Source organism: Abramis brama (genome assembly GCF_963993115.1).
Source record: "Abramis brama genome assembly, chromosome: 6".
NCBI lineage: Eukaryota > Metazoa > Chordata > Actinopteri > Cypriniformes > Leuciscidae > Abramis > Abramis brama.
The window spans coordinates 17,346,002-17,363,874 of NC_139968.1; the positions used below are offsets into that span (position 1 = coordinate 17,346,002).

Below are 17,873 nucleotides of genomic sequence, written 5' to 3' on the forward strand. Positions count from 1 at the left end.
AAATTGCGTTGCATATATTTGACAATCGGAATATCAGATATTTCATGCCATAGCTAACAAATGTAAAAAAAGGAAAAATGACATAAAAGCAGATCATCATTCATTCAGCGCTGTTGTGGCTGCGGTGTGTGTGTCACGTAACCAGCTAGACGCGTCACCATGGAAACCAAACAGACAGCAACTTAAGCGCATAGACTTGGTGCACGTTAATGTTTTTTCCTTTTTTTGAAAACTCACAGAGAAAAAAATGTTTGGTAACCGCTTGCACACGTGTTTAGTTTTTCCTTTGATTTTTCTGCTATTTAGTTTTGCTACTCTGGATTTGTGGATGTAGTTGATTCCGTTTACAAAACCTTTATCGCCCGGCTTTCGACTACGCTCCCCTGACGTCTGCCATGTACAGAACCCGGTTTTGTTCATTAAATGTTCTGATCTGCATTTGCTTTTTATGTTTTATTTTATTATACTTAAAATAAATTTGTATATTCGTTTATTTCGTTTTTTTTTCCCAAATTTTCGTTTTTTTAAAATTAACCTCAAAACATAACATGGGGGATATCTAGCATAAAAAAAATGTATTGTCAGAATGTCGTCTCTCAGTTGTTGAATTTCGCGCAGACGTTGCCACAACGTAAATGTGTTTGCCCAGCCCGATCTCATGAAAGTGCGAATACCACGAATTGTATTTGTAGTTCTTATGAAACGCAGTTTTCGCGTGCATATGATACGCACTTAAAGGGATAGTTCGCCCAAAAATGAAAATTCGGTCATCATTTACTCACCCTCAAGTTGTTTCAAACCTGTATGAATTTCTTTTTTCTGCTGAACACAAAAGAAGATATTTTGAAAAATCTCGGGTAAACCAAACAGTTGATGGACCCCATTGACTTCCATAGTATTTTTTTTTTCCTACTATGGAAGTCAATGGGGTCCATCAACTGTTTGGTTACCGACATTTCTCAAAATATCTTCTTTTGTGTTCAGCAGAAAAAAGAAATTCATACAGGTTTGAAACAACTTGAGGGTGAGTAAATGATGACCGAATTTTCATTTTTGGGCGAACTATCCCTTTAATGGCGTGTAATAGGCACGCACTCCGCACCCCTAATCCTAACCAAAGGGTTTACAGTGCGCAGCATATGCACGCAAAAAAAAAATATTTTTGGCGTATAAATGGCACGAGAAATAAAATTCGTGGTATAGATACGCACTTTAATGAGATCGTGTTTCATAATCTGCTACTGGGCCGGCCCTCTGTCAAATTTTAAAACCCAGTGTGGCCCTTGAGCCAAAAAGTTTGCCCACCCCTGGTTTACATAATAGATATACTGTATATATGTATGCCTGGAAGACACCCTCCTCTGTGTGCGAGTTATTTCTAAACTCTTAAATACCTTATTACCTTTTGGTGTACTTCTTTGGGAGTGAGACCTTTGTACCAGTCGCACTGACATTTCATATAGTGATAAACTATATTATAGTGATTCATTTCAGAATGAAAATGTTGCTGTTTTAAAAATGAATAAGTAGATTTGTAGAAGACAGTGAATCGTTCATTAGGCTAAATCCCATAGTCGAAAACTGTGTTTATTTCCATGTTCAAATAATTTACCAATACATACTTTATACAACAAATGATTGAGAGTCCTATAATTGTCCTCTGCTGCGTCAATAGAAAAAGGTGCTGAATTGATGTGCAAAAGTGATGCATATAAATATATGCATTAGGAAAATGACAATCCAAAATAAAAGCATTCCTAAAATGCACAAAACCGTTTCAACAACACTGAGGAGGATGACTTTAACGAAACATTTATCCTCAGCATTTACGGGCTGTTGATTTATTTACACTTATTTAAATGAAGAGATGAATATTCATGCTGCATAAACAGTGTTGGCATGGTGTTCATAGTGCAATGTGCTATACAATGGTTTTATGCCTTGATTAGCATTTAGGCCTATACAAAAGCTCATATTTACAAGACATTCAGCTGAATAAGTGTAACTACAGAGAACATCATCAAGGCACAATTCAGCTCACATTTTCAGGACTGTTTCATTCACTCTAAATAGCAAAATACAGAAGCAGTGCTACGAGTGGAATGTTCCGTGTTTGTAAGTGAAAAAACGTGGGTTTTTTTTCTTCTGAATTGCAATATATTTGACAATAAAGCTGTTTCTTCCAGTAGACGTGCAATTCCAAATGTAGACATGACTAGGGCTGAGAACGAACAGTCGGTTTGGAGGAGATACAAAGAAACACACACTGATATACTCTGACTCTTAACTGTCTTTCTAAATGCAGGAGGATCAGTGTTTGTGTGGATCAAGGCTGATACGCCCACAGTGTGACAGTCTTATCAGCTGAAGAGGACAGGAAGGAAAGGTCTCTGGTGTGCCATCGGCACTGGATCACTTTATCACCGTGTTCAGCGACTACAGTAACCGGCAGGGTTTTGGTGAGATCACCTGGAGAAAAGCAGAGAAAATTCAATTTCATAAAAAAATCCCATAAAATTATGACTTCCATAATGTGACATGAATAAGTACAGTGGGATTTATTATTATTATTAAATCATATTACAATTCAAAAAAATTCATTAAAAACAATAATATTTAATATTCACAAGCCATATTACTTTTGCAATGTGGCAAAAAAACTTTGGAATTAAATTGTATTAATAATAATAATAATAATACACAGTATTATTATTATCATCATTAGGATTACAAAATATTAAAATTCAAAACCAAATCAGTGAAACGAACTGATATTAAAATTCAAAACCAATTCAATAAATAATTGAAATTTAAATCATAATAATAAATTGTTATAATATATATATATATAAATTGTTATTATATATATATATATATATATATATATATATATATACACACACACACACACACTGTTATTAAATGCTGATATGAAATATTAATACTAATATTAAACTGATATGAAATGTCACCCAGAAAGCATATTACTTCTGTAATGTGACATTTACTGTCATTTTGAGTGAAAATATTCATTTGATGAGAACTGATTAGATCAAGAAGTGGCAGGAAACTTTTTATGTGGTTGGAGAGAGGGTTGAAAAATAAGAAATAATGATGTGATGATATTAACATTGTTTGTAGCACAACCTACCTTGAAGATCAGTGATCATGACTTTGTTGTCATAGGACCCGGTGAGCAGATAGTGAGCACCAGGAGAGAAGCGCACAGAACGAACGTCGCTGGTGTGCGGGCGATACGCCTGGACGCTGCGCCCGCCTCTGATGTCATACAGCATGCAGCGACAGTCCTCCAATCCGGTGGCCATGAGCCGCCCACTGGGGTCCACTGCCACTGAGGCCACAGCACTTCCTGTCACATGACACAACAATACAGATGATCCAGAATTATTACTATTATTATTGTTGTAGTTTTTTATCATTTTTATTGTGATTTTTATTATTATTATTGTGTTGATTGTCATTGAATTACTGATATTGATACTAATACTAATAATTACTGAAATACTGATACTAATACTTTAGTAGTAGTTTAGTTAGTATTACTATTATCATCACCATCATGTGATATTTTATAATTCAAAAGAATATTTTTTGTATTGGTTGCCATTGAATTAGTTTAGAATTTTAATACTGTTTAATAATAACAGCAATATATTATTACAGGTTATTTTCATATAATATTTTGTATTATTATTATCATTATTGCTGTTGTTACTGGTTTTGTTGTTGTAGTTATTATTATTATATTGTATTTAATATTTTTTGTTTGTTGTCACACAATGTCCTTAATACAGGCTTGTAAATGAGCTGAAGACTAAAATTTTACTGTCTAATGTTATTTTTTAGTACTATTTTCTATATTCATTTTCATAATGTATTTTATGAAGTCAGAGTATGTTGTATATGTGTACTGAAGAGAGATATGGGATGAGCTATATTTTGCTTAGAAGTATGTACAATGTTACATGTTCCACTGATGATGATACTTCAAATGTGTACAGTTGGCAAATTCTTTACAAGGAAAGAAATGTTTTTCAATTGATGCAAATGTACCACAAATGTATACACCGAGGGATAGTTTCTTAATATGGAAAGTGGATTGTGCCATGTGTAAGCATGAGGTATACGTTCCTTAAACATAAGCAACATGTTTTTGCTACCGAGGAAGTTGTAACTTAAGTCCCTCAGTGGTGTATATAAGCTCAATCCTTACTGTACCTCTCCAGAGAAACAGAGGCATGACGGGGTGAGGGAGGAGAAACATATGGCGCTTTTCCACTGCATGGTACGGCTCGGTACGGTTCGACTCGGCGCGGAACGGTTCGGCTCGCTTCGCTTTTCCACTGCGTGGTACGACTCGACTCGGTACGGCACGGTTCGCTTTAGCTCGGTTGCTTTTCCACTGCAGTTAGTACCGCTTCAAAGTGGGTGGGACTGATCGTTATAGTTGCCGTCTCTACTGCCATGATATCATATTAAATGCGAATTTTTCATTCCGTGTTTCCCCATCCACTCCTCGGCAACCGACGAGAGGAACGTCTGCACCTCGTCCACTGACCACGATTCAGCCATTTCTTTTTTTGGGGTTATATGTATAAAAATAATAAATCTCTTGGCAAAGTAACTGGTGTAGCTTCCGTGATTCAACAATAATGGGGAAAAGCATGATTTTCAAATCTACAGGAGCTGAGAGGAAACACACACCTGTTCCATGCACAGCCGTCCCAACCACCTTCACACAGCTGGGCACGCGCAGATCCCAAAACCTCACCGTCTTATCCTGAGATCCGGAGGCAATCATCCACCCGCCCCACGTGTACAGAGACAGAATGTGCCCTGCGTATTGTACAACACAGGGATATAACGTCCTGTTATAGACACTGAGGGCGTAAATAAAGAGGGTTAGCGTGTGAGAGCACCTGTGTGTCCGCTGAGCGCGTGCAGGCCCTGTCCTCTCTGGCAGTCAGTGGTGTAGATGTTACAGTCTCCAGCCCCAGCACTGATGAGGATGGCACCTCCGCTCTCGGGACCCTCCATAAACGCCAGGTCTCTGATAGTGCCGTCATGCATGCTGAACTCTAGATCCGGCCCTGCAGTCCAATGCACACACACACCCTTTTAATATTGATATATTCCATTCCAAGGACATTTAAAAAAAAAATAATAAAAAAAACATATAATAAACATCTTTACTGTCACTTTTAATCAGTTTAAAGCATTCTTTCTAAATAAATATGATATTAATTTATTAACAAAAAAATTACTAACCCCAGTTTTTAATCTTAAAATATATTAAATTAATATACAATATATAAAATCATAAATATGTATACATTGTTTAGAAAGTCTGTGACTTTATATCTTGTGAATTTCTTTTTAATTTTAATATTATTTATCTCATTTTACCTTATATATTTTTATTTATTGCACTTAATGTACAACAACCATTTATTGCACACAATAATTACAGTACATATATATATATATATATATATATATATATATAAAAATGTTTTATCACAAAATAAATGAACATATTGTGAATAATACAAATGTATATAATAAAAAAAAAAAAATATATATATATATATATATATATATATATATATACACATATACATACATATACATGTATACACATTTTATATATTCATATACATTATATATTTAATACTATAATTTGATATTTTATATATTACAAATTCTATATATTCTTGTACATTGGTTGTTGCCGTCAATGTGTGCAATAAATGGTTGTTGTACAGTGTAATAGAAATTTATAAAAGGTAAAATGAGATAAGATATTCAATTATATTAAAATAAAAAATAAATTCACAAGATGTAAGATATAAAGTCATAGACTTTCTAAATAAAATGTATTATGCTTTTATATATTGTATATTAATTTAATATATATTAAGATTAAAAAAGTTTGGTGTTAGTAATTTTTTTGATAAAAAATTAACATATTTATTCAGAAAGGATGCTTTAAACTGATTAAAAGTGTCAGTAAAGACATTTATAATATTGCAGAAGATTTAAAAAAAAGATTTCCTTTGAACTTTCTACTCAAAGAATCTCAAAGATTTCCTGAAAATGTGTGATAATATAATATAATATAATATAATATAATATAATATAATATAATATATTTCTTGTTGGATAATAATAATAAATGTTTCTTGAGCATCAAATCAGCAGACTAGAATGATTTCTGAAGGATCATGTGACACTGAAGACTAGAGTAATGATGCTGAAAATTCAGCTTTGATCACAGGAATAAATTATATTTCATACACTTTCATTTTTTGTGAAAGTAGTTGTGAAATAAAGAATAATGTACAGCCAAATACTTTCAGTCAATTACAGTACTAAAATTACTTTCAGTGCATGTTATGATTTAGTAGGAAAACATTGTGTGATCTGACATTATTAGGCACATTACCTGTGGCGTTGCAGGTTTCTGCGTTGAAAGGAAGAACTTTGACATACTTGTCATTGGAGCCCGTGGCAAGAAGCTGCCCGCAGGGACTCCAGGCCACACAGTAAATAGAGCCTTTATGGTGTTTAATACGCTTGAAGCAGATGTCAGGCTGCTTTGCTGGAGCTTCAGTGCTATACAAGAAGAACAGACAGATGTATGTCAGTTTTTCCCAATATTGTGCAGCCCTAAAAGCGTGTTAAAAGCGGAGCACATGCCTGTTTTTGAGGGACTGTGGGTAAGTGCAGACACGCAGTGTTTTGGAGTTGGAGCCGATGGCATAGAGAGTCCCAGACGGGTGGAAGGCGACCGCGCGCACGGCCTGCGTGTCCTCCAGCGTCTCTACTGCAACGAATGGGGATTTGGGTTTCTCATCCTGAAACACACTGTCATGATATCTCAGCATTAAAACAAGCTCACAAAAGCAGAGTTACTTCAGCTTGGTAGGGTTGAGAGCTTTGAGAAACCTCTGGTTGACCAGCACTGGGGACTCGTCCAGAGACGGCACCCCCCGGCCTCCTCCTTTCTGAGGGGTGCTGCTGATCACCGGCGTCTTGTCCCGGCCGGAGCCGCTCTCTGGGGTCTGTTTACCGGCTCCGCTCGCTGCCGTACCGTTGCACTGCTGGGCCAAAGCCTGGACGTCTTCTCCCAGATCTTCCATACCCACATTCAGTTCCTCCAGTTTCTGAATGGACCTACACAAACCATCAAGACAACGATGGCTGATGGTGATCTCCAGAGAACAAGATGGTGATGGTTGAGATATATAAAATTAAATATATATATAAAATGTAATGACAGCAAAGCAGTCATTTAACTGTAAGATATATAGACAGGCAAATATATGTGCACAGGTAAACTCTTTTTAGAGCTTACTGTACATCATTTTACACGGCACATCTATGGTGTAGATATAGGAAAGCTAAAATGAAAAAGCTTCAGGTGGCATTTAAGGATGCATTAAGAATTTTGCTTAAACTCCCAAGGTGGACAAGTGCAAGCCAAATGTTCGTATCTAGTGATGTTCATTGCATGCTGTGTTAAGGAATTATATCTATAATTTCATGTGTCGATTGGGTGATTCGAGAAATACAATCATAATGGTCTTAAATGAGCCTATATTAAGTGATACAAGGTATTCCTCCTGGTTCTGGAAGCACTGGAACTCAAGTTTGTATGTTCTTAAATAATGTTTGGTGTATGTAAATCTATGTTTGTATGTTATCTTTTTCTTTCTTTCTTTTTTTTTTTTTTTTTTTACTTTTTGATATGGACCCAAGGGTCTGGAAAAAAGAATTAATAATAATAAAAACAATTGATAGATTCATTTCATTTTTTTTTTTAAATAAATTGAAAAAACTTATTACAACTAGTAATTATTAAATTTATTTATAAAATATAATTTCATAAAAATCTCAAAATTATATACATTTTTACAATATGTAAAAAAAATATATTAATTATTAAATTATATTTAATTAATAAATGGTAATTTATACATAATATAAATAATGAGGAAAAAAAAATCTAAAAAGCAATAAAAAAAAATAAAAATATGATATTATGAACTGCTGAGATATATATATATATATATATATATATATATATATATATTTTTTTTTTATTATTATTTTTTTTATTATTAATTATTCAATTATTATTTTTAATAAAATTAATAATTGGAAATATGTATAGTAAAGTTTTTTACAATGTAACTCAAAATTGACAAATATTACCAGATTAACTATATTATGTTATCAGTATATTATCAGAAGACAGATAGACAGATTTAATGAATAATGCCAAAATATACCTAACACAATTGAATTAATAATTTTTACATTTTTATCATTTACATTACATTACATTAATGAAAGCAAATAAAATGATCACAAAATTGCTGAAAAGCCATGAAAAAAAAAATTGGTATAAATGTAATATAATGAATTGCTGGTAATCTCAAATTTAGATTTATCACTAGGAGTATATGACAAATAATAATAAATTATTTTAAGATTAATAATATTATATATAACAAAGCACATGCTATTTATTTTATCCCAGCCTGAAAGTAAAGGCGCATCGATAAATCAAGTGAAACAATTGAGAGTCTGTGGCAAGACGCTCTTACTTACAATCTCGCACTATCATCCGTATCACCAACAGAAGAGGCACATCATCATTCAACAACACACCTGGATGCCTACGCACACGAGGCACCTGATCTGACCTGTTCAGGAACTTCTGTGTGAGACTGTGCTGTGCTGCGTCTGTGGGCTGGTCTGGAGGATGAACTCCACCTTCCAGAAGCATCTGATGGTACAGCTGTCTCTGCTGCTGCTTCTGCTCAAGATGCTGTTGCACTCGCAGACGCTGGCGCTGGAACTCCTGCATCTGCTCCTACACACACACACACACGGGGACAGTTCACCTTCAATTCTGTCATCAATTACTCACCCCTGTCGTTCCAAACCTGTATGATTTTAAAGACATCAACATCTCCTTTTGTTCTCCACTGAATAAAGTCATAAAGGTTTTGAATGGCATGAAGGTGAGTTTGGAATGAATTGAGGGTGAGTAAATGATCTTTGGGTGAACTGACCCTGACAGCAACATAGTGTCGGCCTAGATCCGGCCCACATCTGCGGGCCGTGTGAAATCCACGTGTACCAGATGTGGGCCGGATCTGGGCCGACACTATGTTGCAGTCGGGGAACCCTTTAAGGTCCTGGGCATGTACTAGAATTATGTTTCTGGTTAAAAAGGGAACTAATATATTACCTCTGGTGTTTCGCCTGAACCCATGACTCCACCATCCCTGCCGGGAGTCAGTGGAGGACGCAGTGAGTTCGTTTCTCCAGAGCCGTTGATCCTCTCGGTCTGTGCTTGTGCTCTGGAGGAACAGGACAAAGCCAGTCAACATCTTAATATCTAAGGATGCACAGATATTAAATTCAGGCTGATACAATAAATTGATCATTCATTTTACGCTACAACCAATCAGAATATTAAAATTATACACTGTTCTCTCGAAACACATAATTTGTTGTTATTAATAGTATTTTAAAAGATGATCTTTAAATGAGCATTAGATGACGGTAAAAGTAATCTAAATGTAAAAATAGAGAAAATAAGCATGAACTAACAAATAAATATACAATAAAAAGTTTGAGGTCTGTAATATTTTTTATTGATTTTGAAATAAGTCTCTTATTTATTTGATCAAAAATAGAGCAAAAACTTATAGTAACTTATATAAAAATATAGTATAAATTATTACTATTTAAAATATCTGTTTTCTATTTGCATTTATATTAAAATGTAATTTATTCCTGTGATCAAAGCTGAATTTTCAGCATCATTACTCCAGTCTTCAGTGTCACATGATCCTGCTGAATAAAAGTAATAATTCTCCAAGTAAAAAAAAATATTTCTGACCCAAAACTTTGATTTATTACAAAATCAATATTAATATCTCTATCTTTTGCTAAAAACTGTGACACTGGCATTATGATTTCTGATCTACTTATCTAGTATACAACACATTTTTCTAAAGTATATTGACTGGCATAGAAAGTTTGTTTTGGACTTAACTAGTAAAGCTTCCCGTGTCTATTTCTGTAGGTTTAACTGGATTAGAAGTGTTAAGCTTGACCACCATATGTTGAATTTCACCACTCATAGTAACGCCTGACTAGAGTAACAACGCTGCATCTAGGGCATGAATGTCAGACTAGATTTTACAATTTCATACTTTAAGGTGAAGTGTGTAATTGTTTATGACTAATACTTATGACTTTCTTTCTTCCGTGGAACACAAAAAAAGATTTATGTCCATACAATGAAAGTCAATGGGGTCCAAACATTGGACCCCATTGACTTTCATTGTATAGACAAAATAACACAGGGACTGAGGGGAAGTGATTTTTGCATGAACTATCCCTTTCAGTGAGAACACGAGCCCACCTGTCTGGCGACTCACTGAAGACGTTGCTCTCAAATGCGTTTTTGCTCCCGGGATACCCAAAGTTGGCGAAAGACTGCGACATGGCCGTTGCTTTTCCGTCGCCTTCAGTGCTTTTCTTTTCCCTTCCCACCAAACCGTGCGACAGACCGTCCAGGGCGGGATTGAGAGAGCGCGACATGTAAGTATCCGCCGACTGGGGTCGGCGTAGTGGCGACGCCGGGCAGGGCGAGAGTTTGGTGAGCAGAGGCGTGAGAAGGTCCGCGTGACCCGTCCGGGCCGGTTTGATGAGCCGGTCCACGTGGATGCTGAGGGTCTTCTGCTCAAACGCGCAAGCGAAGACCGATGGCGAGAGGTTTTGCAGCCAGGAAAGCAAACTCAAGTCCAGTTCCTCGCACCCGTTCCCGCACAGAACGTCGACAGCTAGGAGAACTTCCTCCTCGCTGATCTCCTCTCCAGTCGCTTTGCTCTGGCAGAATTCAACGCAACATTCGTAGAGTATTCCTTTGATGAGGAGCTGGAACAGACGGTCTCCGCTGGCTTTGAATCCCACTTCGCTCAGTTTGCGGTCCGCAGGGATGAATTCGGCCACCATGGAGCAGGCTTCCTCGAAGCAGTGGACGCGGGCCGTGCTGGGGTTCCAGTCCTTGAATTCGGCATGGTTGGTGAGGCGCGGGAGCGTGAGGAGCAGACAGAGTTTGCTGTAGTCATCTTTAGTCGGGCAGAACTCTTCCAGGGAATGGAGGGACTTCACCGCGTCCTGCATGGTCAGCTCCAGCTGGAGGAGGGAAAGAGAGAGAGGTCATCATGGGATGCTTCCTGAATAAAACCTTCTTTTGGGCACATTCTGAGTCAAGATGCAAGAGGTTTAGTGTGAGATGGCTCAAAATATTTTTTAATTCAATCTTATTTATTTATTTATTTATCATTATTAATGCTACTTATATATATATATATATATATATTTATTTTTATTTTTTATTTTTTTTACAGACTATTTCGTGGTACAAATGATAATAATAGTAGTAAACAATTAATTAATTAATTAATTTGTTTATTTATTTATCAGTACTAATACTACTTTAATGTTACTTTAATATATATATATATATATATATATATAATTTTTTTACAGACTATTTCATGGTACAAATGATAATAATAGTAGTAAACAATTAATTTTGCATAAAAGACAAGCGTTATTTATTTATTCATTCATTTATTTATTTTAACGCCTATTTTCAAGGTACCAATAATAATAATAATAATAATAATAATAATAATAATAATAATAAAGCAATATTCAATACTAATAAAGAAATTAAATAAATAACGCTATTTTTTTCTGCAAAATGGAAGTTTAATTCTACATTATTATTATTCATGGTACAAAAAAATAACAACAATAATAATAATAATAATAATAATGTGTAAACATTGATAATTTTGTATAAAACATGAGCATTGTTTATTTATTTATCAGTATTAAAGACTATTTTCATGGGACAAATATTACTATTATTATTACTGATAAATAAATAAATAAATAAATAAATAAATAATGCTTGTCTGCTTTTATGCCAAATTAAATGTTTACTTTTATATAATAGCAATAATAAACAATTACACTTTTTTTTCTGTTTTGCATAAATTATTTATTTATCAGTATTTTAGGCTATTTCTGGCAAAAACTTATAATAATGATAATACAATATATAATTAAACATCTTCCATTTGACATAAAAGACAAGCAAAATGGATCTTTTTTAGAACAGCATGATGGCATTTTGTCCATACGCATAAAGACTCACATTCTCAGGGTCATCTGACGCAGATATGGCGTTGTTTACGCACAGAGCTTCCAGAAATTTCTGTTTTAGGATGATATATCGAAACCTGAAAGAATAAATCAATAAAAAAACCACTGAAACAAAGAACACGCTTGGGTGTCGGCAAAATATTCCGAACCGACGTCGCTCACCTCTTCCTGTCAAATTTATCTAGGCACTCCAAAGGCTGAATGAACTGCAAAATCTCCTCCCATTGCCCGTCTAAAACAAGTTGCCTTAGAAAAAAATCGAAAAAGGCCCAAAATTAGTTCACCTACCCAGTTAAAGAAGTGATGCCACTGCAAAAAATGCAAGTGTACTCAATACTTCAGCAACTTTTGCTTAGTCCACACTTCATTAAGCAGCACAACCATTTCTCAGCACAGTGTTTTCTTAAAGTAAATGGCTGCTAAAATGGCCGTCGTAGGTCGACTTTTTTTTTAGAATATATAACAAGAATACTATAAAAATTGTTTCAGAAACCTATACCTAAATGCCTTACTGATTCCAAGCTTTTGAACAGTAGTGTATTAGAATCACTAAGCATACATTTGTTGTTTAGGTTTTCAAAGACTCACCTCAGGAAGAGCATATCATCTGAATAAAGTCCATTAATGACGCCGCTCTCCTTCTCCAGCGCCAGCATACTGATGTGCAGCTTTCTGGAGTTCAGAAAGTCCAGGATCAGCTTGATTATCTCCGCTTCTTTAATGTTTATAATCTCCTCTGCAGTCATGGTGTCAGATTCCTGAAGGGACAGAGGGAGAAGGTTATCTGTGAGCAAGGACAGTGTGTGTGTGTGTGTGTGTGTGTGTGTGTGTGTCTTTGGCCTACTATCCCTAGAAGGGTAATAAATCCACTAGAACGTGGGACCACAACAGCCTCCACCAACATATAACATGTCAAAATTAAAATCTAACTAACAAATAAGTAAATAAATAAAACTTTGTGGTGTTTAGGTTTAAGGGAAATAAATATTTGAATAGAGTCAAAACAAACACACAACCAAATAAATAAATATGAGAGTTAGGTTTAAGGGAAAGAAAATATCAATATATCAGTATATTAAACCAAATAAATGTACATACATACATACATACATACATACATAAAAAATGTGAGGATTGGGTTGAAGGGAAAGGAAATATCAATACCTCAGAAATATCAATATATTAAACTAAATAAATAATAAATGTAATAAATATATTTATTTGAAGTAAAATAAAAAAAATAGTAAGATTTGAGTTTACGGGGTAGACACATAATTTTCTCAGTATGTTAAAACAAATAAATAATAAATTAAAGCATTTCATAAAAAAAAATATATATAATATAAACAAACAAATAAATAAATACAGTGAGGGTTAGGTTTCAGGTAAATAATCATCAATATCTCAGCATATTAAACAAAATAAATAATAAATCCATGCATTAATAAATACACTTAAACATTTAAATATATATATATATAATATAATAATAAATAAATAAATAAAGTAAGTAAGTAGGCTAAGTGAGGGTTAGGAATAGATTACAGAATGGTAAATAAACGGGTTAACATTAGCTCGGTTTATTAAACCAAACAAATACTAGGCTAACTAACTAAATAAATGCAAATATTTATAAGGAGTTAGTTAGTCTGTAGTAATTATTAGGATTAGCTATATAAAAAACATAAACACAATAGAAATGGTTTGACCCCATTATGGTAAGTAAATTATTCAGGCATGCTGCTAAGTAAATCAAGCGTATATTACGTACATCATTTAAGTAAACCACGTGACCCAGAGAAAATAAAAGTCTGGATTTATTATAAATGCAAATAGTTGCATGCAAGTACTGCGACAACTTGAGCCATATGCAGTAACGTTACTGTCAGCAAAGAGAAGCTTGCGTTTGAATGTGGAGACAGCATTGGGGAGCCTATATTTAGATTATTGATCTCACCTTTTTATTAACTGAATGCAACCTCGAATGTGTCATTTTCTCTAACATTTACATATAAACAGTAGGCTATGCATGCCCTGTCTGGCTCCCAATGCAACGCAGTGAAGCTTTAACTCTCTGCGTGCTTGCAAGACACCATCAAAAAGATCCATGCACCATTTCCAAAATCTTACCTAAAATCAAGCCTCGGCCAAGCCCGAATTGTTTAGTCAATCTTCTCCTGCGCGTTCCTTCCAACGCGGATTAGCGCGAGCTCAGCGTTCCGTCGCCCGAGCGTGAGGTGCGTTTATCCCGACAATGGCTCTGATGTCCCCACCCACCTTCCGTCTGTCACTCTCCATCAGCAGCGGCGGAGAGACGCGCCGCGCCGCGCCGCACCACGCCACGCGCGCGCCGCTCCGGTCACACCCACCGAGCGAGCGCTCCGGTTAACTGGTTGAGGTCAATTATAAGTTTGGGAATCGCAAATATGACATGATGCGAATTCAAATGATTTGGGTTGGAATATGCAATGGACAAAAACATAAATATTTAACATACCTTAAAATTGTGACACCCAAGAAATAACATTGTTTAAAGTTATTTTTATATATATAAATGAATTTTATAGGCTACATTTAATTTTGATAGTTAATGTTTATGTTTCTTGCTAGATAGCAGACAAGCCTGTTGTTGTGTTATATGAACACCTGAGGGCACTATGCCCAAACAGGAGGTTTATATGAACATTATATGAACAGGACTGATCCAAAATATGGGCCTGTTTAAATACGCACACTTGCGGTCTTTGCACTTGTTCACTTGACCACCTGTCTACTACATGACGTATTTCCTGTATTTGGCCTAAGTGTTCAAGTGGGCGTGAAGACGATGGGGTAAGTGCAAGTAGACTACTTTATTTTGATATTCAATACTTTGCATTTTAAAATGAACTTTTAGATGTCTGTTCAGCAGTCCCTATGACACAATTTAGTAATTGTGGTTAATTAAGTGATAAAAAGCAGTTGCAAATGTTGTACAAAATACACATCTTTGCACCTATAAAATGTACAAAACTTTATGTTTGACAACCAAATTATATGTACTATCTAATTAATGTAACTTACAGTGGAATTTTTTCCTTGACATCTCATGAATTAAGGGCATATACGTGAGTTCCTGAACATGATGCATGATGGGATACGCGTAATATTCGAGACAGTGTTGGTTTAGTGTGCCATAAGCATTTTTAAGACCCACAGTCTTGAACTTACTTCCTGTCGCACGCACACACTCTCATGATCAAGACCGCATGTGGGTAGCCTATTTTGGAAAGGCCCAATGTTTTTAGTCTTACCAAGAAACTAATCGATGAGTATTGCTGACCTAATCTGTGAATTAAGCTCATTTGGATAGTGGCTGCGTCCAAAATCGCATTCTCTCTTGTGTATTTACTTCACGAATGTGTGTAGTATGAATGTATTCTGGCCATATTGTCATTATCATGTGACCTATCAGTACCAGCGTCAGTTGCATCGCTTCATCTCCATTCATAAATCCTTTCCCGTGGCCTCATGGGATAGTAAAGTGCCCATGGAATGCACACTTCAGAATCACACTGCGCAGTAGTAGGTCATCCAGGTACTTTTTGCCTACTGTTTTATGAGGATTGTGAATTCAGACATACTTCTTTTGTCACATAGCCTACATTTTTTCGCCTACTATATAGTAGGGAAGTGCAACTCATTGGGATGACCAACGATGAGTGAATCTGCAAAGTTGAGTTTTTGTTGTTGATGTTGTTGTGAGAATTATTAGATATGTTACTTAAAATATTATTTAGCCTAGGAAGAAATGTATATAGTTTTAAACACATTAAATATCTAAGTTCTTGACCTTCTGGACTCAACCATTCAAACCTGTCATCTAGATTATTGTAAGGCAAAAAAGACTAAACAAATGTATTTATTTTTATTTTATTGGAAATCTAAATTAGTAATACAAACCAACATTTGGTCTCATACTAGATACAGTAGCCTCCACTGAATGGGAGCTTGATGTTTAAACAAATATGCAACCCTGTTACCCATTTTTTTTTTTAGCTTTTCTTTTTTAAATGTTATAAATTTCTGTCAAATTTGATGTTCATTTAATGTTTAATGCAAAAAAAATAAAAAACCTAGTGAAATCACACAGTCAGCATTTCTGCTATGTGTTTAGACAGTCTCAAATGTTGGTAACAGGGTTGCACGAATAGCAAATGTATAGAAAATAAAACAGCTCATGTCATTTTTGACCTCATGAGGTTGACCCACATTTCCTGAAGGTGAAGCACCTTCTCATTTTAAAGTTTAAAGGCCTATTTTGTACCCTGTTTATCCCACAAAGTATTGACTTAGTATAAAATTAGTGTCCAAATGACGTTCTAGCTTTGTGAGTTTACTGCTGTTCAGTTTGGTTGAATCTAGGTCACAGAGGAACTGCAGGAACTGATACATTTTGAGGCTGCGCTTTTAAGGGCACCCAAGTGTCCGTCAATTCCTGTTGGTAAGCATGACCCTGTTTGGCAAAGGCCTTCGTGTTTTTTTTTACGCATTAAATGCACAGTCTGCAACTGGGGCAGAATTGTTCTCAGCAGGACTGTGCCCCACTTTGTGCGCGTTTCTTTGAAAATACACATAATGAGGCACTAACTGTCCTACCTCTGCATTTCAGCCAATGACCATCTATCTAAGGATCTTTCACACCAGAACATATACTAAAGGTTTGGGGTTGATAAGATTTATACATGTTTTTGAAAGAAGTCTCTTATCACTCTTAAAAAAAAAGCTTCTTTATTGGTTCCATGAATAACCTTTAACATTCATAGAACCTTTCACCATTCTTTATAGTGGAAAAAGGTTCTTCAGATTATTTAAATTACATGGGGGAAAAAATAGTTATTTTATGAACTGTTCAAGAAAAGGTTCTTTGGGAAACCTAAAATGGTTCTTTTATGGCATCACTGAGAAAACACCCTTTTGGAACCTTTATTTTTAAAGGGTTAGTTAAAAATTCTGTCAGTAATTACTCCCCCTCATGTCGTTCCAAACCCGTAAGACCTTCGTTCATCTTCAGAACAAAAATTAAGATATTTTTGATGAAATCCTGAGAGCTTTCTGATCCCTCCATAAACTGCAGCGTACCACTTTCAAGGCCCAGAAAGGTAATAAAGACATTGTTAAAATAGTCCAGTGACTCCAGTGGCTTAACCTTAATGTTTTTGTTAGTTTTTTGCACACAAAAAGTATTTGTGTCGCTTCATAACAGAATTTTCATTTTTGAGTGAACTATTAAGAGTATGCTCACCAAGGCTGCATATTAAGGTCAAAATACAGTAAAAATAGTAATATTGTGTAATAATATTACAATTTAAAGTAACTAAATTTTCTGCATCATTACTCCAGCCTTCAAAAAAGAATTAGGTAATTAGGTAGCAATTAGTAATTAGGCCAACTTGAAAAACAGTAATTAGGCCTACTTGAAATATAAATATGTTGTCTCTTTTGATCAATTGAATGCGTCCTTGCTGAATAACAATACTGATTTAAAATATTTTTTAAAAACTCTTAGCGACAATTTGTCTGTCCACACCAGACCGCACCAGACAAGA

The 17,873-nt window shown here is 35.1% G+C and overlaps 1 protein-coding gene across 1 annotated transcript; it reads right to left on the reverse strand.

Annotated features, from left to right (window-relative positions):
- Positions 1–1,566: 1,566 nt before the first annotated feature.
- Positions 1,567–14,590, reverse strand: wdr47b (WD repeat domain 47b). Its single transcript, XM_084116682.1, has 14 exons — positions 14,416–14,590; positions 12,874–13,043; positions 12,448–12,531; positions 12,278–12,362; positions 10,469–11,244; positions 9,284–9,395; positions 8,733–8,902; positions 6,970–7,197; positions 6,721–6,888; positions 6,467–6,636; positions 4,941–5,111; positions 4,726–4,857; positions 3,152–3,370; positions 1,567–2,469 (listed from the first exon to the last, which is right to left on the reverse strand). Exons 2-14 carry the CDS (start codon positions 13,029–13,031, stop codon positions 2,327–2,329), a joined length of 2,616 nt encoding a protein of 871 aa, XP_083972808.1. The 5' UTR covers positions 13,032–13,043; positions 14,416–14,590; the 3' UTR covers positions 1,567–2,326.
- Positions 14,591–17,873: the final 3,283 nt, after the last annotated feature.

Bases quoted from the DNA above. Each gene is read 5' to 3' on its own strand.
- wdr47b (XM_084116682.1), bottom strand. From the start codon at position 13,031: ATGACTGCAGAGGAGATTATAAACATTAAAGAAGCGGAGATAATCAAG. The intron at 6,889-6,969 runs GTTTCTCAAAGC...ATATCATGACAG, and splicing joins CCAGTGCTGGTCAACCAGAG to TGTGTTTCAGGATGAGAAAC. The intron at 3,371-4,725 runs GTGTGTGTTTCC...GTCATGTGACAG, and splicing joins GACGGCTGTGCATGGAACAG to GAAGTGCTGTGGCCTCAGTG.